We start from the raw sequence: 26,308 nt of genomic DNA on the forward strand, positions 1-26,308 counted from the left end.
CTGCTGCTCTGCTGTGCCCCCAGCCTCTTGCTGAATAGTGTGCAGACACTTCCAGGGCACACTTCTGTTCAGCCAAGAACTCATTTTCCCTTTTCAACAGCATCCCCCTAGTAAAAAAAACCTGAGCATGTGAAAATTAATGTAGCAGGGCCTGGGAACACTTCAAAGACAATTTGTAGATTGTATGTGACTTACTGTTAATAAATACTTCTTTCCAGTATTTATCCACCTCTCCCCACATAATTCATTGACCCTGGTATTCACACAGATCTCTGGGTGTGAGGATGAGGCAAATCAATTTCCATTCCTAAAGCCCAGAGCTGCTGATGCAGAAAATCAGCCCTGCTTCACTTCTTGGCAAGAATCCCTGGATTTGGGGGATCCCAGGTGTGAACAGGAGCCCTCTGCCATCCCTGCCTGCAGAAGGGGTGATGGAAGGGGCACCCATCCATTCCCCTGCTGGCCCCAGAGCATTCCTCTGGAGTTTGCAATGTCCCAAGGGAATTCCACCTTCTCCTGCCGCCTCAGCTGACATTTCTGTCCCTGTGCCTTCAGTGCCATGAGATGAGCACAAAACCCCTCTGGTTTCTGTGCTGGAGAACTGTATCAAAATCCCATTCTGGCAAATAGGATTGTGCCTGTGTGAGTAATGGGTGCAGTGGGAGAGGAGACCAAAGGCTTTTGAGGAAATACAGGCAGCTGATCCTCAGGGAGCTTGGATTTTACCTTCTTCCTTGTGTTTGGACTCTTTCTGTGGCTCAAAGTGTTCTCTCAACCTGATCCTTGCAGTTGCTGTGGTCAGTGGCACATTAGAGATGCTGTAGGGAATAGGGAATGTGTGTGTATGGCGAATCTATCCATGTGCTTCTCTGTATCCTCACTGGCATATCATCCAGCTTTGGAGAAATCAAGATACCCCCAAAACCACCTGGCTGCTTGTCTGCAGCTCCTTCCCTGTGTGGTGCTGGTGGCAGAGTGCTGTCCCTGGCACTGGGATGGGGGGATTGCCATCACAGCTCATGGGATGGGGTGGGCACCCCGTAACCTCCCTGTGCGCCTTGTGCCACCAGGAGCCCAGGCTGCAGCACCTCCCAGCCTCACAAATGTCAGTGTTTTCCTCACTTTGCAGGCTTGCCAGGCTGGTTTGGGTCTCTTTAGAGCCATCTCACCTCTAAAGTGTCAGGAGTGTCACTGAGTTTTTGCATTAGCTTCAGGAAAAGCCCAGTTAGATGAGGGATGGCACAGAGTCCATGGTTGTCGCAAACATCTTTTATGAAAAATCTTTTCTTTAAAATTTTTCCTCTTGAGAAGCTGAGAGGCTTCAAAAACAAAATGTAAACATTGATTATCTGCTGCTGTGGAATGCAACAGGTAAATCTTTGATTGGCCCATGTTGAATGTTTGTAATTAATGGCCAATCACAGTCAGCTGGCTCGGACAGAGAGCCGAGCCACAAACCTTTGTTATCATTCCTTCCTATTCTATTCTTAGCCAGCCTTCTGATGAGAACCTTTTCTTCTATTCTTTTAGTATAGTTTTAATGTAATATATATAATAAAATAATAAATCAAGCCTTCTGAAACATGGAGTCAGATCCTCATCTCTTTCCTCTTCCAAGAACCCCTGTGAACACGGTCACACATGGTGTTTGTGTCACCTGGATAGATTGCAGCAGCCTCTCTATTTCCTTGTACCTTCCCAAGAACAAATGTTCTCTCTCAAGCTCACATTTACTGCTGAATGCTTTTTGACAGGGCAAATATTTACCTGCAATAATACTACAAATCTTTATCCCTCTCACTGTGAAGAACATTTCTCTGAATCAATGCTTGGCTGCAACTCCTGGATCCTCAGGGGTAATCACACAGAACATGACTCAGTGGAGAATTGGGGTCACTGGGCATTTGCCATGCTGCCAAGGAGGACAAAGGTGTCCCAGGTCCTTGGTGAAGCCATGTCCTGTCGGTTTCCCGGCTGTTTAGGTGGCCTGGAAAGGCCCAGGGTGGCCTTGGGCAGCCCGGCGCTTCAAAGGACGAGGAGAGACTTCTGATCTTTTCTCGGTCTCGGTGTTTATTAATTGTTTATCTAAAAGATTTTCTCTCAGCCCAACAGAGGTCTGCACAGCAGCCAGCCACGAGCACACTGAGAGCCCCCGGGGCGGTCACCTATCTTTATACTCAAAATTACGTATACAATATTTATCATTTTTCCCCAATACCTTCTACCCTTATTAACCGGTGCACTTCTAGTAATGACCAATCCCAAAGTGCCAACATCACCACAGAAGATGGAGGCCAAGAAGAAGAAGAAGAAGGAGGACAGGACACGCCCCAATTCCTCCATCTTACTTCTCTAGACCCCCCTGTACAGAAATCCTAAACCCTGTGTTTCACACTCTAATTAACTTATCCCTTCACCATTCACCCAGTGAAATCCTCCCATCCTCATACAGGTGTTGTCTCCCGTGTAGGATCAAAGTCCAGCCACCAGACACTTCTGGCAACATTCCAGGACTCCCGAGCCCCCCAAGGGTGGTCTCGGTCACTCTGCACATCAGTCCTGAGGTGCTGAGATCCCACAATGTCCTGTGTGATTAACACCAACAGGCAGTGCAGAGATGGTGCTGCCTGGCTGTGGGGTGGTTTTTGAAGGAGGACAGGAGGGGAAAGGCAGGAGGAAGATGAAGGCATCATTTATGGGCATGCCCAGCACTTGTCTCTCCCTCCTGAGTCACCTGAATGAGGATCTGCAGTGTCTTCTGGAACATGGCTTTGGCTGGCTCACAGCTGGTCCCTGAGAGCTGCGTGACATTCAGACACCTGGATGTCCTTGGCTGGCTCACAGCTGGTCACAGCTTGTCCCTGAGAGCTGTGTGACATTCAGACACCTGGATGTCCTTGGCTGGGTCACAGCTGGTCACAGCTGGGCCACAGCTGGTCCCTAAGAGCTGTGTGACATTCAGACACCTGGATGTCCTTGGCTGGGTCACAGCTGGTCACAGCTGGGCCACAGCTGGTCCCTGAGAGCTGTGTGACATTCAAACATGTGGATGTCCTTGGCTGGCTCACAGCTGGTCACAGCTGGGTCACAGCTGGTCCCTAAGAGCTGTGTGACATTCAGACACCTGGATGTCCCTTGGCCCATCCTCCCCTTTGCTGCAGTGCTGGGGATGCTCCCCCAGGATCTGTTATGGGATGGCTGGTGGGAGTTGCTGGGGTTTGGCTTCATTTACAGTGCAGGAGGTGCAGCACAGGAGCAAAAGGTGAAGCAGCAGCTGCAGCAGCATCAAGGGTGGTTTTGGGTCCGTGGCAGAGGGTGACAGGGTCACTGTGGCCATCAGGCCACAAGCCCCAGATGTGCCCTGTGTTTGCAGCACTGGAGCCACCTGCCATGGACAGGCATTCCCCAGAGCTGCCTCCCACCTGAGAGCCCTCTCCTGCAGGTCCCGGACACCTGAATGCCTCCTGTCCATCTCTGCCTCCCTGTCCTGAAAAGCAGCAGGGAGTGCAGCAGGTCTGGGAGGTCGGGGCAGGTTGTCCCTGTGGTGGGGAGCAGTGTTGGCAGGAGACCACACTGGGGTGTCTCCAAGAGCTGCAGGGGCTCCTGGCAGCTCAGCAGTGGGGCCTGGCTGTGCAGGCCAGCCCCTGCTCTTGCAAGGAATTCAGGAATTCCGCCTTTCCTCTCAAATCATTCCCAATACCATGTCCCCAGCCCCGTGCAGTGAGCTGGGAGGGAGCAGCCAGTTCTGACTCCTCTTGGTGCTGGACATGGCCTGAGTGTCACCTTGCCAGGAGCCAGAGCCTCTCTCCCCATTACAGCCCCCCAACATCACCTCCCCTCCAGCTCTCTGTCTTCTGACCCTCAGCCTGCTGTTGGATGGAGATGGTGCAGGGACCCCTGCTCAGATCTGGATTTCAAGATGGAAGAAGCGTTTCAAATAACAAATTTGTATTGTTAGTTAAACAATAAGTATTCAAGATGGAGTAAGTGTTTTAAAATACAATTTTACTGCAGGTGGAGGTTAGTTGTACCTGGTGTGATGCCATCCTGTGCAAGCATGGGGCAGGAGCAGGTTTATGAGGTGCTGAGGCCCTGGCACAGGGTGCCCAGAGCAGCTGGGGATGCCCCTGGATCCCTGGCAGTGCCCAAGGCCAGGCTGGATGGAGCTTGAAGCACCCTGGGACAGTGGAAGGAGGCAGGATAGTGGATAGTGCCATGGCAGGAGGTTTGGAATGAGATGATCCTTCAGGTCTCTTCCCAGACTATTTTATGATTCTGTGATAACCCTGGGGCCATGCTGAGGGCAATTGGATCCTGTACAACCCCTACAGCTGGTGCTCAGGGATACCTGTGAGGGTGAGGGGGCACTCAGAGGAGGGGCAGTGTCCCCTCTGTGATGGACCTGGCTCCATCCTGTGTCCCCACCCCACTGCAGGGCTTCCCTGCTCCAAGCATCCCATGGCATCTGCCCGCCAGCACCATCCACGAGAGGGTTTGCAAGAAGAGCCTTGTTGTTTCAGCTGATTGCAGTGTTTTAATTTGAAGAGGAATAATGTGTAATCACAACAACTGTCATCTGTTTGACAGTGGAAAATCCTGGAGCCTTTTTTGTGCACAGTAAATGGGCAGGCATTCAGCAGCACGAGCTGCTCCACGCTTGGAGCCCTGGTGGGATGAATGGCTTCAGACCAGCCCACTAATCTAATTTGTAATGTATCCTTAGAACCCATAATTGGCTGTTTAATTTAATTCAAATTAACATAAGAATGGGAAATATAATCTGCCACAGAGCCCACATGGTGGTGGAGAGGAGCTGGGTGTTGCTGCAGAGGGGTTGAGGGCACGGATCTGTGCACAGAGGTGTCACTGTGGACACACCAACAAGCACTGTGTGTGACAATAAATCACCTTTTCCCAGCCTTCTGAGTGTCTGTGTGCCTCATCTCCCCTCCTTATCTCTCTGACCATCTATTTCAAGCAGCCTGGAGTGAGGGCAGCCTGCTCTGGGTAGCACAGGGTGTGAAAGCTGGCAGGCGCCGACGCTGATTATGTTGATTGGATATTGTCTAATCTGATTTTGATTGTGTACAGCTTTGATTGTAATTTTGATACGTCTGCAAAATGCTGTAGCTGTTGGGAAAGCTTTGTGATTTAAACAGGTCTTTTTTGTCCTTTTCTCTCTTTTTTTTTTTTTTTTTCCCCTGGGTTGAATAGAACAGAGGCAGCAACGTGCCTGGGGGTGAGCAGGGTGCTGGAGCTTTGGCACCCTGTACAAAACCACCTCAAAGCCCTTGGGTGAGCTGTTCTGCAGCAACACAGGGGACTCGTAGTTTTGAAGAGAGCTTTAGGAAACTTTGAGTGGGTTTTACATAATTTAGTTAAGTACAGCAAAGCCACTTGCTTATATACCTGATACCAAAATAAACCAGCTGGAGGAACAAGTTTGCTGTGCGCTGATTTATTTAAATCCCTTTCTGTAAAGCATGGAGAGAAATCCTCTTAAATAACTGGGAAAGAATCAGTGTACCTCGAGGAGTGGAGCCCAAATGGAAACACAGCTATGAGATGTATTAAATGGGATCTCTCTGTCTGCATTGAGTACATCCCCTCAGCCCACTGCTTCCCTGGATCACAACAATGACAGACAGAAGCTGCCTGGAAAAAGAGATGAGCTTGAATTTCCCCTGAACAGTAACAGTGGGTACAGAGAGCCTGTCATGCTTCAGGCTCTCTCTTGTGTTTCTGTTGTGCTCCTGTTTCCCTACAGCCAGTGGGAATCTCAGGTAAACATAAAAGGTTTGGGTCAGATATGCAGAACCTGCCCTTGAATCACAGAATCATCAAATGGGTTGGGTTGGAAGGGACATAAGGGTTCATCTCATTCCAAATCCCTGCCATGGGCACTATCCCAGGTGGATCCAAGAGGGGCTCTTGGACTCCATGGTTCTCTTGGCAGTGCCCTTTCACCAATCCACAGATCCCTCCTTGCTCCCTGCTGCCTCTCCCACTGACTGCTGTGCTCTAGTTAATCACAAGCTTTATTTTTATTTTATTTTATTTTATTTTATTTTATTTTATTTTATTTTATTTTATTTCATTTCATTTCATTTCATTTCATTTCATTTCAATTCATTTCATTAAGGACTTTCTCCCCCACAGTGTGTGGTGATGAGGAGCACGAATCCAGGGGTGAGCTCTGGGACAATGGATTATTAAAGCCTACAGTGCTAAACTGGTTTTTTAACATCTGGGGTTTTGCTCTTAAATCAAGTATTAAGTCCAAATCCAACCATGAAACTAGGTGATCTGGGAAATTTAGCTTTAGCATGTGTGTAATGCTGGAGCTAATCAGAATTTCATATGCTATAATAATAGGTGAAACAGTTGATGTTTAGAATAAGCCTCCTCTGCCAGAGACTCATTATATTCTGTGTTGGTAATTAATAATTTTGGATAGATTCACACGTTATGAAGAAAAAATGGTTTTGTCTGAAGTGAAAATGATTGCACAGGTGCGATAACAGATTTTTATAGAAATGGGAATGCTTAGAAGTAAACAAGGCATGAGAAAACATGGGGAGCAGACAGAGTTTCAACATCTCTGCATGTTCGTGTCACCTCGAGGGAGTGTCAGTAGGGAGGGGAGGAAATGCTTTTCCAGATGAAATTTGGGAGGGGATGTAAGCAAGGACAAATCTCCATGTGTGGTGGAGTCATACAAGCTTCCTTTAAAGGGTTTTTAAAGAGTGATGGCTGTGTTTCTAAATCCCCCTCCCTGGTTGTAGCTCCTGTGCTGCAGTTTTGGAGGATTTTGAGGAGTTAGGATGAGAGAGAATGGGTTTAACCTGACAGAGGGCAGGGTTAGATTAGATATTAGGGGAAAATGCTTTACTGTGAGGGTGGGCAGGCCTTGGCACAGCTGTGGCTGCCCCTGGATCCCTGGCAGTGCCCAAGGCCAGGCTGGACAGGGCTTGGAGCAGCCTGGGACAGTGGAAGGTGTCTCTGTCCCAGGGATGGACTGGATGGGCTTTAACATCCCTTGTAACCCAAACTGTTCCATAATTCTGTGATTTTTGATCCCAAATAATTGTTATTTCTACAGCTCTAATTCTCAGAAAAGCTCTTTAAAATACCAGCAGTAGATTGAGAGCTGAGCTGGCTGCCCAGAGAGAGACTTTGGCCTAGGAGGGCAGCAGCTGGTCAGGGGCAGCCCTGCCCTTCCATGGCTGTGCTCCACATATGGGGGTTTCTGCTGAGGTTTTGGGGCTCAGAAATGAGCAGGGATGCAGTGAGGGAGCAGGGAGCAAGGGGATGCCTCCAGGGGTCCATGGTGTGCTCCTGATGGATGGAGCAGTGCTGCCACACTCACACCCTGGCTCCTACCTCGTTACAATCTGACGTGCAGGACTGGAGGTGCCTTTTTATCACAACAAACCCATTTTCACTGGAATCTGTGTTTCTTAGAGAAACTGTCATTTTCCTTTGCCAAAATAGTGAGGCAGTGATGATTTGAGGAATAAAGACTTTACAATTAAAAATTGTATAACAGGTATGTTTTATTCCAGCTGAGACAGATGGGGGTATTTCCATCAAAGACATGGGGATATTTCCACAAAAGACATGGGGGTATTTCCATCAAAGACATGGGGATATTTCCATCAAAGACATGGGAAATATTTCCACCAAAGACATGGGGCATTTCCACCAAAGACATGGGGCATTTCCACCAAAGACATGGAGGGCATTTCCATCAGGGACATGGGAAATATTTCCACCAAAGACATGAGGGTATTTCCACCAAAGACATGTGTACCTGTTGAGACAAATTTCGGGTTTAAATACACATTGACCCCCCCAAGCCCACATCTCCCTTCCCACCCATTCCTTGCCCAGAGTATTGGGTGGTGCCACACCTCCTGATGGTCCTGGGTGGGTGTCTTTGATGAAGTAACATCATCTTCCTCAATGTTCTCTGCTTCACCCTTTCTTCTGGGCAGGCACAGTGGAGGTTTGGCTTTCTCTCAGGTCAGTTTGTCCTGGCCAAAATCAGGAGCTCCTTAAGCAAAAGATTCTGCTTTATGGGTTTCAACAATACCTAAGTCTTGCTTTACTGAATTTTTTTATCTTTACAGCCTTTACCTAGCAACTAAATTCTTATGTGTTCTGCTACTAGTTGTCTCCACCTAGAAAGTTACATTCATGTTACGAACTGTCTTCTGTACTTTTGCAGATTTGTTAAATAAGCAAATTTGTTAAATATATTTGTTATTTCAATATATTTCTGTTTTCCTTCACCTGCCTGAATACATTATAAAATTCTGAATTTTCATACATATCAGTGACACGTTGCAAACTGTCTCTTTGGTGTTTCAGACGTACAACAGTCAGAATGAGAACAACGAGGACTACGAGATCCCTCCCATAACACCTCCCAACCTCCCCGACCCATCCCTCCTGCACTTGGTGGAGCATGAAACTGGATACCATTCTCTGTGCCACAGCCTCCCTCCCAACAGCCTGATCCCAGCCTATCCCTACCAGAACATGGACCTGCCGGCCATCATGGTGTCCAACATGCTGAGCCAGGATGGGCACCTCCTCTCCAGCCAGCTGCCCACGGTCAGTGCCTCTCCTTTCATCCAAAGCACTCTGTGTTTCCAGCAGTGAGCTGAGCTCACCACTCTTGGTGATGAGCGGTTTGCCATGAGGGGTGGGAGGACCTGGTGTGGTCACCCTGCTCATGGTGGCAGTTTCCTGCTTCCTTTGGTGTCCTCCTGAGCCTTGTTAACCACTCAGGATCAGGGAAAAGGGTTTTTTCCCTCCCTGTGTGGAACATCCTCATGTTGTCTTTTCCTCCAGTTTGGAAATGAAGCTTGAGATCATTTTAGTAAGGAGGTAATGTTTTGGGGGTTGGGCTCTTTCTCCAGCAGCACTGACACAACCAGAGCACACAGCCTCAGGCTGCACCAAGGGAAATACAGGCTGGAGATTGGGAAAAAGCTTTTCATGGAAAGAGTGATAAAGTTCTGGAATGGCTGCCCAGGGAGGTGGTGGAGTCCCCATCCCTGGGTGTGTTTAACAAAGCCTGGATGTGGCACTGAGTGCCAGGGTTCAGTTGAGGGGTTGGGGCTGGGTTGGACTCGATGGTCTTGGAGGTCTCTTCCAACCTGGTCATTCTGTGATTCTGTGATAAAGGGGGATTTTTATTTGAAGGTTTCAGGGGCAGTTAATGGAAAGATGTCCATAAAAGGCCACCCCCACAGGGGTGAGTACATTTTTATAGGTCTTAGGAAATTAGCATAGTTGATTAAAAGCACCAATTAGGAGCACAAGTGGTGAGGCAATTCCCCCCCAGGTGAAGCCCCTTCTCTGGAGTCCCCCTTGGCACTGGCTGTGCTCTGTCCATGGAATGGATCTCCAAGAGTTGTTCTCAGCCTTGTTCTCTTCCCAGGAAGAACCAAGACAGCACTGGGGTCCTGTACCCCTGGGGCTTGGAGCTCTGGATTTTGTTTTGTCTTTCTGCTTAGGGAAAAGTCTCGGAAAAGCACTGGGAAAACTAGTCACTAATACAATGTGCTACAGAGCTATGAATATTTGTGTTGTGGTGGGTCTCCAGGACGAGGTGAGAGATGAGAATCTGACTCCAAGTTCTCAGAAGGCTGATATTGATATGATATGATATGATATGATATGATATGATATGATATGATATTATACGATATGATATGATATGATATGATATGATATGATATGATATTATATTATATTATATTATATTATATTATATTATATTATATTATATTATATTATATTATATTATATTATATTATATTATATTATATTATGAAATGCTATACTAAAGCTATACTAAAGAATAGAAAAAAAAGATACATCAGAAGGATACAAGAGGAATAATAAAAGGATACAAGAATGAATAATAAAAACTTGTGACAGACCAGAATTCTCACACAGCTGGACTGGGATTGGTCATTAAGTTAAAACAATTCACATGCTGGGTAAACAGTTCTCCAAATCACATTCCAGAGCAGCAAAACATGGAGAAGCTGAGGCTTCTCATCTTGCCAGGAGAAGAAATCCTGGTGAAGGGATTTTTCAGAAAATCTCACGGTGACATATATGCGTGAAAAATACAGAGAACATATAAAAGAAAAAAAGGCAAAACCAAACCAGCATCACTCCCTGAACCAAGCAAAGTGCATGTGCCCCATCCCCCATGGCAAGGTGTCCTTTCTTTTCCTCCCTGTCACCCCTGTGCCACGGCAGGGTGGCTGCAGCAGGAGGAGCAGGGATGAAGGGAAAGCTCTGCTATCGATTCCAGGGGGAACAGGATCCCTCCCTGCTCTCACCAACTCCAACTGCCTCACTCCTGGGAAGGGGATACCTTGCAAAGTTTCAAATGACTCGTGCAGGGATAAACAAGGCAGGGATAATGAAGTAAAGTGAAGAAACTCCAGGGCTAATTAGAGCTTACAGCGCTTCTGCATCAGCAGCACTGAGGAAAGGTTGGGGCTTGATTTTGACAGTGATATTGAATTGATACTGCTGCTGTTTAATACCATTTTCCTCTCCAGCAGCTTCAGCCCCGTGGTTGGTTTTTGACATTGTTTCTCTCTAAGATCATTGATTTGGAATGCCATTGATATCAAACAGAGTTAATTTCACTTAGAGAGCGTGGCTGGGAGCCTGGCCCTGCCTAGCTGGGGAAGGCTTGGTGTTGATTGCTTCAATAGATAAGGGTCTGAAAGGTAGTGATATTTAAATATTTAAATGGCATATTATCTCTTAGTCTAGGAAAATCCCAAGGCTTTCTGAAGTCCTGATGAGTCTCTGAGTTTCATTGTTAGTGTGTTTAAGAGAAATATCATGTTCTGCCCATCAGTATTGAACAGAGGCATATTTCTATGGAATTAAATATTACTGAGGGCTCTGTGTTACCTTTTAGGTTCTTAGGTGATTAAAACATTCATTTCTGAGACAGAAAGAGTCAATTTCAGATGAAACATTTTTCCCTGGTTTAATTTAAAGCACAGCTCCTTTGCCTGACCCCTATTTTCATAACACGATAATTTTATCCCGTGTTGATTGTCTCATTTTTGAGAGGTGATATTGCACTTATAAATCACTTTCTAAAATACCTAAAGAAAAAAAAAGAAGAGGGGGATTTATTAAGCAGCTCCTCTGTGTCTGAAATAATTTATTTTGGAGTAGTCCTTGGGAAATGTTCTCTTTCTTACTTTATGGTACTGTTTTACAAATGCAGCTCAGTGATGATAAATCAGGGCTGAGCCACAGAAGATAAGAAGGGGACTTAGTGGGCTGTAAATGTAGAATAGAGAGATTAAGATTTGTTTGCCCCTTACCACAAAAATAAAAAAAGTCCAGTGAACCCTGAATTTCCCAGGTGAGAGTGAACTGAAGCTGTTCAGTTTTGGAAACCCTCGGGGCTGTGTTACATCTTCAGAGGCCCCAGCAGCAAAGGGGACAGGGAGGGAGCTGTGTTGCAGTTTTAGAATTAAATCCTGCCTTATGCTCCCATCACAGCCATTTTTCCACTAAAGGGTGACACCTTCTGTCCCTTTTGGTGGGGAATCAAGTTCCCTTTGTTCTCCTCCAGTCTCCCTTTGCTGCAGCAGCAGCCCACGATGGCAGCACTGCTCCCAGGGCACACCTGCAGCTCCTGGGGGTGCTGAGGGAGCAGCATCTGCACATCAGGGCACAGAAGAACCCTGGAGAGAAAGCACACTTTAAACTCATCTGGTTAATAGCTAATAGCACCTTCCAGTGCCTACAGGGGCTCCAGGAGAGCTGGAGAGGGACTGGGGACAAGGGATGGAGGGACAGGACACAGGGAATGGCTCCCACTGCCAGAGGGCAGGGATGGATGGGAGATTGGGAATTAGGAATTGTTCCCTGTGAGGGTGGGCAGGCCGTGGCACAGGGTGCCCAGAGCAGCTGTGGCTGCCCCTGGATCCCTGGCAGTGCCCAAGGCCAGACTGGATGGGGCTTGGAGCAGCCTGGGACAGTGGGAGGTGTCCCTGCCATGGCAGGAGTGGAATGAGATGATCTTTGAGGTCCCTTCCAACCCAAACCATTCTGGGGCTTGTTTGCCAACATTTCCAGAAAGAGAGGGATGATTTCACCCAGGCAGTGATGGGAGGCCAGTCTGGAGTGAGCCCTGCTTGCTCAGAGCTCAGAGAGGTGGCTCAGAGTGCAGAGGTTTTGGTTTTGTTCCAGGACCAGCACTGCTGATGCAAATGCTGGAGCTGGAGCCTCTCTCCTCCCTGCTGCTCTCTGCTGTAGCTCACACAGGTTTTTGCAAACACAGCTATTTCCTGCCTTGGTTGCCATGTCTGTATGTTTGAATACAATGAGAAACAACAAGCAATTCATGGTAAAATGTTTAGACATTGGCCAGACTTCTGCTCTAAAAATGTAACTTGAGCCTCAGGATTTTTTTAAGTCAAAAAGAAAAAAAAAAATAAATCCCTAACTGCTGATATAACATGAGCCAGGATTCACCAAGTGCCATAGGATTGGTATTTTTTCCTGATAGCTCAGAAGTGAATAAAGAAAATCCAGGTGCAGGTTGCTGTCCCCTGTGTATGTCTCTTGTGCTGGGATGTCCCACATTACCCTCAGACTGCATTAAACCTCCCAGTGCCTCTCAAGGATTACCCTCCTGCTCCCACTGTGCAGGTAACCAGCGCCAAGGGAGTTAAATCAGCACAGAAATTCCCATGGCAGGTTGGGAACTGGGAGTGAAGGAAGATTTGCTGTGTGCCAGCCCCTGCTCCTGGCTCCAGCTCACACCCATGGGCTGCCAGATGGAGACCCTGAAACCCCAAACCCAGCATCCTTTGTGTTTGCTCTGGGCTGTCACATGGAAACCCTGGAAACCCCAAACCCAGCATCCCTTCTGTTTGCTCTGGGCTGTCACATGGAGACCCTGAAATCCCAAACCCAGCATCCTTTCTGTTTGCTCATCCCTGCAGTAGCACCACCCAGAGCACCCTCCACACCACTCTCACCATGATATTTTTTGAAAAATCCCTTCACCAGGATTTCTTCTCCTGGGAAGCTGAGAAGCTTCAGCTTCTCCCTGTTTTACTGCTTTGGAATGTAGTCTGGAGATTGTTTATTGTAGCATGTGAATTGTTTTAATTTAATGACCAATCATGGTCCAGCTGTGTCGAGGCTCTGAGGAGTCACGGGTTTTTCTTTATCATTCTTGTTAAACCTTCTGATGTATCCTTTTCTCTTTCCTTAGTACAGTTTTAGTTTATAATTTCTTATGATATGATATGATATGATATGATATGATATGATATGATATAATATAATATAATATAATATAATATAATATAATATAATATAATATAATATAATATAATATAATATAATATAATATAATATAATATAATATAATATAATATAATATAATATAATATAATATAATATAATATAATATAATATATCAACCTTCCGAGAACTTGGAGTCAGATTCTCATCTCTTCCCTGATCCTGTCTGTGGACCAGCTCCACATTTCCATGTCATGGCTCTTCACTGCTCTTTCTGTCACTTAATTTCCCTTTTTTTCCCCCTCTATGAGTTTTTAGAAGTTAAGGGAGTTTTCCATGGAAAGGAGGGATGGATGGACGAGAGTGGACAAAGAGTTGGCACAGGATGTGACGAGTGAGGAACTGCTGGAAGGGGTGAGGGAGAGCTGGGGAGGAGGCAGAGCTGGCTCATTTGGGGAAGGTTTGTTGGTTTGTTGGTTTTTTTTGTGTTGATGACAAGAAACAAACAGAAAATTCTTACTGCAGTAGAGTTTTCTTTTCTAGTGATCTCTCTTTTCCTCTGGGAAAAAAAGGAAGGGAAGAGAAGGGAAAGAGGAGGAATGGCAGGAGGGAGGGAAAATAGGAGAGGTGTGACTGTCACTGAGAAATGGGAGTGATTAGGGAAAAGTAATCAAAGAGGGGGGAAAAAAACATGTTTTCCTTGGGAAGAGAATAAGTTTGCTCACTGTGAACATCCCAGCAGCAGCTGAGCCTCCCAGAGATCCACAGGGAGATCTGCTGGGCTGGGATCACACTGGGGTGGGATTTGGGGCTGTGGGGAAAGCAGGGGAGGGGGCAGAGATGTGCTGTGGATCAGTGGGGAGGTGGGTGAGCGCTGGGTTAAGGAGCTGCTGGGAATAAATGAGATTTTAGAGTGGATTTGGCAGAACATTTTTGACAGAAACAAAGGGCGATCAAGGTCACAGCCCAGGAATGTCCAACGCAGCACAAAAATATTTCCATAAATATTGGATAGCAGCCAGGAGGGCTGGGGGAGCCTCTGCTTATCAGGTGAGGGGAGCCAGGAGCCCCTGCCTGGGGGGACAGCACTGCCCAGAGCCCTCCAGCACTGCTCCAGGACCCCAAAACTGTGCTCCCCCAAGCCTGGCCACAGCATGCAGCAAGAAGCAGCCACCCTGCTTCCTCCTGCTCTGCCCTGGCCAGGGGCAGTGTGGGCACAGCCATGCATTTCTGCAGGTGCCTAGCATCCTATTTGGCATGTGCCCAGCATCCTTTTGGGCATGTAGCTGGCATCCTTTTGGGCATCTTCTTGGGTATCCTTTAGGGCATGTGCCTAGTACCCTTTTGAGCTTGTAGCTAGCATCCTTTTGGACATGTGGCTAACATCCTTTAAGGCATCCTTTAGGGCATGTGGCTAACATCCTTTAGGGCATCCTTTTGGGCATGTGCCCAGCATCCTTCTGAGCTTGTGGCTAGCACCCTTTAGGGCATGTGTCTAGTAACCTTTAGGGCATGTGGCTAGCACCCTTTAGGGCATGTAGCTAGCACCCTTTTGGGCATCCTTTTGGGCATGTGGCTAGCAACCTTTAGGGCATGTCCCCAGCATCCTCTTGGGTATCCTTTTGGGCAGGTGGCTAGTACCCTTTTGGGCATCCTTTTGAGCATGTAGCTAGCATTCTTTCTGGGCATGTGGCTGCATCCTTTTGGGCATGTAGCTAGCATCCTTTTGGGCATCCTTTTGGGCATGTGGCGAGCATCCTTTCAGGCATGTAGCTGCATCCTTTAGGGCATGTGCCCAGCATCCTTTTGGGCATGTGGCTATAGCATCCTTTAGGGCATCCTTTTGGGCATGTAGCTATAGCATCCTTTAGGGCATCATTTTGGGCATGTGGCTATAGCATCCTTTGGGTATACCTTTTGGGCATGTGGCTATAGCATCCTTTAGGGCACTCTTTTGGGTATGTGGCTAGCACCCTTTTGGGCATGTGACTACTACCCCTTTGGGCATCCTTTTGACCTTGTGGCTAGCATACCCTTTTGGGTATGAGGCTAGCATTCTTTTGGGCATGTGGCTGCTCCTGTGAGCCAACATGAGCTTTGTAGGCGTAACAGAGCTGGTTGGAGAGACTGACACCTCTCCCTGTGTCTGCCTCTTCCCATTGCTTCTCACAATGGGAGATTTTTGTGGCTCCTCTAAAGGCACTAACATTTCCTTCAGCCCACTGGGGTGCCTTTTTATGCTCTCAACAAGCTGGTGCAAGGGCAGAAAGGCTTCAACCACAGCCTGAAAGGTTTCATTTCAGTTTGTTGAGTGGAACAGAGTTATGTGAAAAATACTGAAAATCCTCCGAGGCAAAAAGGAACATCCATGGTGTAAAATGTCACATTTCCAGTGAGCTGGGGAACCTGTTTAGGTAGAGGTGAGAGAGTAAAATGGTGAATGGGAGTGAATTGTAGAAGAAAGGTGATTGCCACCCTGAAATTCCAGAAGGTTTCAGTTGACTTTGAACAGCTGCTTGCCAACACAATGAGGCTTTGGTGTGGAACAGAGAGGAGAGCAGTAAAATAAACCAGCAGGAATCCAGCTGCCTGTGTCCAATGTGAGAAACGGAAAGGAAAAGCAGCTCTTTCCCAGAGCTGGGATGGGCATTCCTGGGATGCTCTAGGCTCCAAGGACAAGCTTGGTGCTCACCAGCCTAGAGTGAGGCTGTCCTGTGTCACCATGATATTTTCTGAAAAATCCTCTTTGCCCATGATTTTCTCCTGGGAAGCTGAGAAGCCTCAGAGAGGAATGAAAACAATAATTATCTGATTGCTGCTCCTGTGTTGGCTGCTTTGGAATGTGGCTTGGATGTTGTTTACCAACAGGTGAATGTTTGATTGGTTCCATGTGAGTTGTTTTAATTTAATGACTAATCATGGTCCAGCTGTGTTGAGGCTCTGAGGAGTCACAGGTTTTTATTATCATTCTTGTCAAGCCTTGTGATGTATCCTTTCTCTATTTCTTTAGTATAGTTTTAGTACAGCATTTTTTAATATAATACAATAGCATGAAATAATAAATCAACCTTTTGAGAAGAAAGAGTCAAATTCTCATCTTTCACCTTATCTTGGGGACCCTCACAAATACCACAATCCTGCAGGAAGATTGGAAAGCCAGAACCCAGATTCCTCCAAACCCCCTCCAAACTGGCCTGGGACACTTCAGGGACGGGGCAGCCACAGCTGCTCTGGGCAAGCTGTAGCAGATTTTACCACCCTCATTGTAAAAAACTCCTTATGGCAATTAAATATTGTCACAAAAACCAAGTACGCTGTGCCAGCCTTTCCTCCAGGCCGCTGGAAATCCACAATCCCAGCAGGCAGAGTGGTTTACATGCTGTGGGCAAATCCTTCCAATGCATCAATATTTCAGTAATTTTGAGTCACTACCTGCTAAAATAAGTTATTTAAAATAATCCATACCCCAGTGCAGTGTACAGGCAGCATTGCCCTTCAAAGCAAGTTGATGCTCTTCAGAAGAGTGTTTATAAATAATCAAACCAACAAGAGCATTGCTCAGGTCACCAGCAGCCAAAACTTCCCTGAGTTCCCCTTGTTTCAGTCCTGGATAAGTTTTCACTGGCAATTTTGTGCTGTGAGCTTTAAGGTTTTGAATAATTTGGCTTTCTGTTTATTAATGGTACAGTATTTAAAAACTAAACTTCCAAACATGAGGTGGAAAATGGTAATAACACAACCCTACATGAAGGGTTCTTTGTATTAAGCAGAGCCCTGTTTGCAATTCCCTGCTAGTGTTTTTCTCAGAGGCAATAAATGAAAGAAATATGTCTTTTTAAATTTTATAAAACTCAGAAAAATGGTTTTAAACAGCTTTTCTTCACCTTCTATAATTATTTATTTTCAAACAGTCCTTCAGGGTAATGTTCCGTTTTCTTATTTCACACTCCTTTTTCTCATAAATGAACCATCACTTCAATAAATCATTATGAAAACAGAGACTAACACAAACCCTGAAAGGTTGAAAGATTTATGTAACACATTTATGTTTTCCATTTTCTCATTCTGGTACTCCACTGCTAAAGCTAAGCTAATAAAAGCTGCTATTAATATTTCTTGTTGCCTGGCAACCACTGAGAGGGAGTAATAGCTTTAGCTAGAAAAATAGATGACCGATAAGGAAAAATTCAATTCTTTTATTATCTCAAGGGAAAATGGGCTTTTACTGGAACATTATGATGTACGAGTGTGAAGTTGAATACAAAGGGTATTTTTTCAGTTGTTTTTCTATTTTTAATGAACATTATTTTACCTTCACAAACTCGTTTAAGGCATTTGCCCCACCTACTTGTGAGCTTAATTTAGCAACACCCACACACTCTTCTGTAAGTATCTGTTGGCATTTTCACTTGGAAGCCCCTTCCCTCCTTGTCTCCCCCCAGGCTGATGGGCTTGGTCATAAAATTTCACTCCAGGTCGGAACCTGGGAGACAAGATCCAAAATCAAAGAGTAAATTGTTCCTGTGTGTGTTCCTGTGTGGCTTGCTCAGAGGAAGGGGCTTGCTTGGAGAGGTGTTTTCTGAAGTTTGTGGTGTGGTGGCTCAGGGAGAGCAGGAGGCACTGCCGGTGCTGGGGTGCCAGGGCAGGGCCTGTGGGCAGGGCCTGTGGGCAGGGTGTGCTTGGATCCCTGTGGAGACACCAGGGCTGGGCATGAACAGATCAAAAACAGCCCTGGGAGGAGGATTTGGTGGGTCAGAGCTGGACTTGTGTGTGTGCCCAGAAACCCCCCAAGCCCTGGGCTGAACCCCCAGTGTGAGCAGGAGCACACGGGGGTTCTTTCCCTCTGCCCCACTCAGGTGAGACCCCATCTGCAGAGCTGGGCCCAGCACAGGGAGGAGCTGGAGAGAGCCCAGAGGAGGCTCCAGAGATGCTCCAAGGGCTGGAATCCCTCTGGAGCCAGGCTGGGAGAGCTGGGAGTGCTCACCTGGAGAAGAGAAGGATCCAAAAGACCTCAGAGCTCCTTCCAGGGCCTAAAGCAGCCTATAAAAAATATGGGGATGGACTTTTTGTCAGGGCTTGTAGCAATAGGACAAGTGGGAAAGATTTCAAACTGAGAGTTGGTTTAAATTAGATATAAGGAAGATTACAGTGAGGGTGGGGAGGCCCTGGCACAGGGTGCCCAGAGCAGCTGTGGCTGCCCCTGGAACCCTGGCAGTGCCCAAGGCCAGGCTGGACAGGGCTTGGAGCAACCTGGGACAGTGGAAGGTGTCTCTGCCATGGCAGGGGGTGGACTGTATGACCTTTAAAGGTCCATTCCAACCCAAACAATTCTGCAATTCCATGAACACAGATCCTGTTCTGTGGGAGAGGTCCTCCCTGAGTTTTCAAGTCATCCTGGACAGCAGCAGAAGCTCCCTGTGGAGCAGCAGCCCCTCTTTTCACATGGCTGAGGCAGCTTCTGCCTGGTCCCTTGCCGAGTGAGAGAATTGGGGGGATGTGGGTCACTCTCAGAGAACAGCAGAACTCGTGAGGACTGGGCTGTGCAGGAGGGCCAGGAACCTGAGGAACCTGGATGGTTGTGTGGCTGGTCTTTAGGTTCACCCGTGGGTATCCCATTTCTGAGATCTCAGTAACCAGGGTGTCATGATACACTTTTCACACAAAAGGGAACTGTTGTGACAGCTGAGAAGCAAAGCAGATGTGGGCCTTGCTGAGTAATGAAAGAATTTCTCCCTGAACAAGTGAAAAGAAGAAGACAAGGTGTCACTTGAACTGGCAGGAGGTAACTGTCACCTGCCAGGGTGGGAATCTCACATGGGAATCTGCCTTTTTTGCTGGAAAGCGCTCACAGCCACCTCCCTGCAGGAGAGCTCCTCATCAGGAGATCCCTTCCAACCCAAACCATCCCAGGGGTCTATGTCCCAGAGCAAGGGGAGGCAGGAGAGCCTTCAGCTGTGCTCTTACCCACAGCACCTCATCATACCTGCAGGAAGGGCCCTGTGATGCCTTGGGAAGGCTGACCTAGAGCAGAGACTGGACAGAACTAAAGAATAAAGCAGGGATTTATTCAAAGGATGTCCTCAATGGATCCACCTTGGGCAGCACAGGAGCCCAGCCAGGGCTGCACCCAAGATCAACCAAAATGGTCCCAAAATGCACGAGCGGGCACGGGGTCTGTCACTGTGATCAGTTCTGCTCCATTTGCACCTTGCAGTTCATTGTCCCATTCCAGCTTTAGCCCAGGCAGTCTCACCCTGCTTGTTTTTCTCTCTCCAGCCCACGGTGTTTGTGCTCTTGGGCTGAGATTTGGATCATTTGTCCTTGGTGCCCAGCTGGAGCAGGAATTGTTTTGTCTCCCTGCTCTGTGCACAGAGCTCACCATCCCCTCATATAAAGCTCAGAATTTTACACTAAAGCAACTCAGAATCTGAAAAATATAAAAGCTAAACCTGAGGCATCACCTGCACAGTGAACCAATGTTGTGTGTATTTAAGCCTGGCTGCAGAATTGTCTCTGCCTGTGCCCCTTTGGTTTTAGGCTGCAAACTGAGTCCTTATCTCCCCATACTCATCTCGTGGCCAGAAGCCAACAGGTCCTATCCCAAGGTGCACCTGCTGCTCTCATCAACCAGCAGCTCTTCTTCACTGTTTGCACTCCTCCTTTTAACTATTCCATGAAAATTCATTGCCCTAAACTTTCCTTTCCTTTCCTTGAGTTGGTCCCTAACTCTCTGATAAGCCAGTACCCTGGGGACAGTCCCAGTAGGGAAAGTTCCTTATCAGCCATACAATTCTCAGGGAAGGCACTGAGTGGGACAATCCCTCTTGTTCCTTCCTCAGCTGCCATTAAGTTCTGGTGACACAATTTGCTTTGCTTTCACAGCACTTTCAGATAGCCCTGACTGTGCTTAAAGCTGCGCTTAAGCAAACTCGCGTAGAGCTCAAATAACTCCAGGAAATGTGTTGAAGGAATGGGATGGATCTTTTTAAAGATCTGATTCTGATCTCAAATGTGTTTGTCTCTAGTGCACAGACATGCAGGTGGATGTCTGTTCTTAGCCCAGTTTTAACCCTTAAGTTTAGGCCATGTCCACCTTTGGGGTGAATTTTATTTTCTTCTTCCTAGCAAAAAATCCCACTTCAGCATTTTTCCTGGGTGCAGTTAAAAATCCATTTTGCCCCCATCAAAAAATCCTGCAAATGAGAACATGTAACATGCTTTGCAAATGAACTAGAAATTTGGAAGTTTCTCTGGAGCCTGGGATGTGGCTTTAGGGGAAGAATGTCTCATCATGGGCAATTCCCCATTTCCTGGTGGGGGATTTGCCAACTCAGCCCCAGGAGCTGGAACCCCTCTGCTGTGGAGCCAGGCTGGGAGAGCTGGGGGTGCTCACCTGGAGAGGATAAAAATCTAAAAGACCTCAGAGCCCCTTCCAGGGCCTAAAGGACCCTATAAAAAATATGGGGATAGACTTTTAGACTTTTATATTGGAATAATACCAATATAGCAGGACGGGATGTGCCTGAGCTTCTCTGGCCCTTGGTGCTGAACCAAACAGCGGCACTGTGGTGTTTCACCCCACAGACCCTTTTGCCTGGCTGGGTGTGTGGTGTTTCACCCCACAGACCCTTTTGGCTGTGGGGTGTGTGGTGTTTCACCCCACAGACCCTTTTGGCTGGCTGGGTGTGTGGTGTTTCACCCCACAGACACTTTTGGCTGGCTGGGTGTGTGGTGTTTCACCCCACAGACACTTTTGCCTGGCTGGGTGCTGCACTGGGCCCGTGGGGACAAGTCCAGGCCTGCAGGAGCTCTGGTGGTGCTGGGATGGAGCTTCCCCCCATAACAGGGGCTGCTCCTCAGGTTTCCCTCTGTGGAGAAGCTTTGAGGTGATGGTGAAGGAAAGGAGTCGGTTCTGATGGAGGGTTTGGATCCAGAGCTTTATTCTGGCCCACAGGCCTCTGAATGCAGCACCAGCTCCAGCAGAACTCCCTGAGCCCGTGGTTGCTGCTCCTTTAACCCCGGGGAGAGGGGCAGGGAAGGGGCAGGGAGCCACCAGCCAGGGACAAGAGGGGAGGGACAAAGGGACAAAGGACACCTGGATGGCCCAATGCCCCCAGGGGTAGAGAGCATCCTGTGAATCTGCCAATCACTCGATGCCTTCTGGAATGCCAGGACTGACAGACAGTGCTGGGAGGGGAAAGCAGAGGGGACTGACACACCTGGGAGGGAATTATCAGGGGAGGGACCCGAGGTTCTGGAGTAAACCCTGAAATCACAATGCAACACTTTTTGATAGCAATAGGACAATTGCATCAGGCCTTGTGAGGCCGGGGAGGAGGAGGAGGAGGAGGAGGAGGAGGAGGAGGAGGCTCGCTGTGAGCAGCGCCCGTGTATCAGCAGTGTAATTAAAATATCAATTACACCGTGCTGACAGTGTGCCAAAGAACTGCCTCTCGTGTGTGCACTAAACTTCATCACTCCAAAGTCTCCTCACAAGACCTGACACAGTCGTGGTGCCAAACCCAACACAAACCCGGCCTTGCTAAAGCACAGCTGAGATATTACTTTGTGCAATGGTGCCATGCTCCAGAGCTGGGATCATGTTCTGGAAATTATCTTTTAATGTACGATTTGTATTGCTGAGAAATGTCACTTACTTTGCAGAACATCTCGCCGGCATAAAACCTAAGATTTATTCCTGTCATTTTTTTGTCTCCTCTGCCATGTTGATAATAAGAAGTCTATTTTATGTGCGTAATGCCTGTGTCAGTTTTGAAATTTGGGGTTTCGTGAAAGACAGTGGTATAAATAAAACATGATATAAATTAAAAATATAGTGGAAAATAAAATCTCTGAATTACAGGAGCAGATGAGATGAATGCAGCATGAAGGAGGTTTGCAGAACAATATCAAATAACTCCAGTAAATATGTTCAGGGAATGGGATGGATCTTTTTTAAGATCTGATTCTGATCTCAGATGTGTTTGTCTCTAGTGCACAGACATGCAGGTGGATGTCTGTTCTTAGCTCAGTTTTAACCCTTTAGGTTTAGGCCATGTCCACCTTTGGGGTGAAATTTTTTTCTCCTTCTTAGCAAAAAATCCCACTTCAGCAATTTTCCTGGGTGAGGTTAAAAATCCATTTTGTCCCCAACAAAAAATCCTGCAAATGAGAACATGCAACATGCTTTGCAAAATGAACTAGAGATTTGGAAGAGAGTTTCTCTGGAGCCTGGGATGTGGCTTTGGGGAAAGAGTGTCCCAGCATGGGCAATTCCCCATTTCCTGGTGGGGGATTTGCCAACTCAGCCCCAGGAGCTGGGGTTGGTGCCTGGATGGGCTTTTCCCCAGCCACTTGGGTTCTGGTGTACTGTGGGACAATCTCTGTATCATAATTTATAAAAACACAGGAAATTCTATCAAAAGTAAGCATGAGGAAAGATTTAAAAATTGAATAGATAAATAATGGTCAGAAAGTGTTGGGATTACCCTTGTTCATGCTGACTAATCTGGGGCATTGTGAAATGTCTTGCCTTTAGTTGCAGCATGAGATAATTGATGCCAGATCATCTGTGCTTAAAGACTGGTTGTCTTTGATGCAGCAATTTAAGGTGTGTTTGAACCTCAGGGATCCCAATTCCTTTGGGAACAGTAGGTAAAGTGAATAATAATGTGTTTGTAGGGTCTCTGCTTATCAGGACATGGGTTTCAACAGCAGCCAGGAACTGCAAAATGTTCATGTGAGAGCTGCAGGAAGGATTTCCCTCCTTCCTTGAAGTGTTGGACGTGGCTTGGAGCAACCTTGTCTTGTGGAAAGCATCCCTGCCCATGTCAGGAGAGTGAAACTAGATGAGCTTTAAGGTCCTTTCCAACCCCAACCATTCTATGATTCCTTTGCCTCTTGCTGAATGTACTCAGCCCTCTCTCAGCTGATTAACCAGAAGCTGCTTCAGCCTCCCCAAAATGCTGCCTTTGTGCCTTATTTTGTACATGTGACCAATGGCATGGGTCATCTGAGGGCTTGGTTTTGTTTGGGTCACACAATGAAAACAGAGGCATTTCCAGGCAGGGATAATCCCCCAGGCACGTGTCCCTGCACCTTCTCCTGCCTCCCATTCCTGCTCCCTGACTGTGCCACCAAAGCTGAGCTTTCACTGCCACCTCTGGACTGACAGCAGGGCCCTAATGTGAGGAAGGGGGTTCTGTCAAGGAGATGGAGCTCCTGCATCCTTCTGGAGCTTGCACCATCTGCCCCCCCTGTTTGCTGTCCCTTCTGCCCCATGTTTCTCCTCTCTTTTCTCATTTCCATGGGAATAACAAGATGGGGTGGCTGTGAGTTCAGTGCCAATGCAAAGAGCCTCCAAAAGACAAGTGAAGGGTTTTAATTTTCATCATAACCTCTGCCACACCATCAAATGTTCACATTCCCATGTGTGTTCACATCCCACGTCATAATGTGGCATAAAATCTTCCTTGAAGTGCATCGGGCAGCTGTAAACAGAACGATTGTTCGCCGCTTTTTAACCAGCATCACCTGTGACTCAAGAAAACCCAAAGTAGCATGTCTAGCAACTCTTTGCCATCCATCTTGTGCATTTTGATCAATGCTGCAGCCCATCTTTAATTTCTCTTATCCCTTAGATCAATCATATTTGTCTCACAGCTATCACTGGCCTCCCCTTTGCACAGGGTGCGTTACCCTGCTCCAGCCATCGCTCACTGCCCCACGCAAGGAAGGGCTGTGGAACTTTGAGGTTCATTCCCAATCCCACACATGCTTTGCTTTCCATTTCCATTTCCAAACTTTTCCAGAAGTTTCAGCCCCAAATGGCCTTGCAGTGGCTGGTGTTGGTTCCATTCCTGTCCTGCCTGGGGCAGGAGAGCACAAAAGGATGGAAATTTCCATGGCTTTTGTTTCAGCTGTAGAAGTTATGATGACTGTTCAGTGCTGTAGGTGTGTGCACGTTGAGTGAGTCTCTTTGTATTATTTCAATGGGAGCCGTTTTTAGAGGCAAATAACAGAAAGTGCTTACAATAAAAATAATGGGCTGTAACAGGCTTTGTTATGCAATGAGGAGATCAAAGAGCCACATCAGCCACTCGGCTGAGCCCGGAGTGACAGGAGGAATGGTCCCTAATTGGTAGGTAACATTTCCTCAGCTGCTAAATAGAAATGGTAATCCCAGCCCTTTCAGAGTTTTCCCCTGCCAGTGGGGTTTTCTGTGAGTGTGAGTGATGGTGCAGAGGGAGGGAGGACACAAACAGCAATCCTGAGGCAGATTTCCTTTTCTTCAACAAACACTCCCCATCTCTACCTGCCTGTTGGGTGTCAATCTGGCAAGGTCCAGCTGCCAAATTCGGACCCCACCCCAGAGGACTGAAAACTCTGAATGTGGGAAAAGCTGGGAAAAGCTCTGGCAGCCCCTGCTTCTGAGTGGTACAGGCTGAACCACTTCACATCCCCGTAGCCCTGAGAAATCAAAGTTATCATTTAAATGAAGAGTGCTACTTGAGTCCTGCCTCTGTGAAGAGGTGTGGGATGCAATGTCAAGAGAAATTATAATGATTGCTGCAGATGCAGCTTGTCAAAGAAAGAGAAAAATATTTCTGCATCTGATGCAGGGCAGCGAGCCAGTTGGTAGTGTTAGATGTCCGAGTGTTCCACTCGGGCTCTGCTGGCAGGAAAACATTCCTTAATGCTCTGCCTGGCTGCTCCATTTGTCTCCCAGCTCTGCAGAATCCCATTAGGAACCTTCAGTTCCCACCGTGGAAATTGTTTGGTCTCTGCTGAGGGCAGCATGAGGAGGGAGCTGGGTATTGCTGCAATCCCTCACCACCCACAGCTATTGCCAGCTGTGTTTCTCACTTATCCCTACTGCTCTGAGCATCCCTCACCAGGGATCCACTGTCCTGGAAGCTGCAGCAGGCAGCTGTGGGACACCAGGGTGCTGCTGGAGGGAGTGGGATCTGCTCCCTTTTCCCAGGGCTGACCCAAATATGTTTTAGTCCAAAGCCTGGGTATGAATTTGGAGTTAAAGAGCCCAAAGGTGGGTATGAGTGACCAACATGGGCAATCCTGTCCCACTAGGGCTGTCCCACCTTGTGTTGGACATGGCTGGACATGGTTTGGACATGGTTAAACATGGTTGGACATGGTTGGACATGGTTTGGACATGGTTGGACATGGTTGGACGTGGTTTGGACATGGTTAGACGTGGTTGGACATGGTTGGACATGGCTTGGACATGGTTGGACATGGTTGGACATGGTTTGGACATGGTTGGACATGGTTGGACATGGCTGGACATGGGTTGGACATGGTTTGGACATGGTTGGACATGGTTTCCCCATGGACACCTGTCTGGTCCCTGTGGAAATGGGCAGCAGGGCAAGTGGAGCTGATGGAAGTGGAAGTGGCAAACTGGGAGGAACATTGCTTCTCCTTGTGCTCCTCCTGAGACACAGGTGGATGAAATCAGGGCACTTTGAGATGTTGCCACCAAAAAAGGGACTAGAAAAGTGTCAGGGAGTGGCTGCCCTGAACCAGGACACTTTCTGTAGGGGAGACGTGGTTTTTACCAATCTCTTCCATTCTTGATATTACTTGCAAACACTAGAAAAATTAGTGATTAAAGACTTGATTTGTGGGGGTCTCTCCAGGTTTTGTCATTGCCCTGGATGCTCTGTTGTTTATGTTTTTGCATTAATGACGTTGAATGTAGGCAGTGAGGGATAAAACTGGAGGGTGACACAAAGAAATTGGACGTATTTGGGACAGGAGAAAGGAAATTCGTAGAGATGTAAGCATAGGAGGGAAATGGACTGCAAGATTGCAAAGGCAGTTTGTTCAGCATTGATAAATGTGGAATTAATTCATGTTGAGGAGAAAAATATTCACTATTCATAAAGCTTGCAGTGCTCTGGATTGACTGCCTGAAAGAACCTCAGAAAACCTCGTGCAGGGATAGAGGACAGGAGAAACTCTTGGA

General features: G+C 47.3%; 1 protein-coding gene across 1 annotated transcript in view; it reads left to right on the top strand.

Moving 5' to 3' along the window:
* TOX2 (TOX high mobility group box family member 2) overlaps nucleotides 1-26,308 on the top strand; it is a 175,289-nt gene that overhangs the window by 91,237 nt on the left and 57,744 nt on the right. The window contains exon 3 of the mRNA XM_058036367.1: nucleotides 8,374-8,619. Coding sequence (XP_057892350.1) covers nucleotides 8,374-8,619 — 246 coding nt within the window. The remainder of the gene's footprint in view (nucleotides 1-8,373; nucleotides 8,620-26,308) is intronic.

This window comes from Melospiza georgiana, chromosome 17 (assembly GCF_028018845.1).
Source record: "Melospiza georgiana isolate bMelGeo1 chromosome 17, bMelGeo1.pri, whole genome shotgun sequence".
In the NCBI taxonomy this organism is placed as follows: Eukaryota; Metazoa; Chordata; class Aves; order Passeriformes; family Passerellidae; genus Melospiza; species Melospiza georgiana.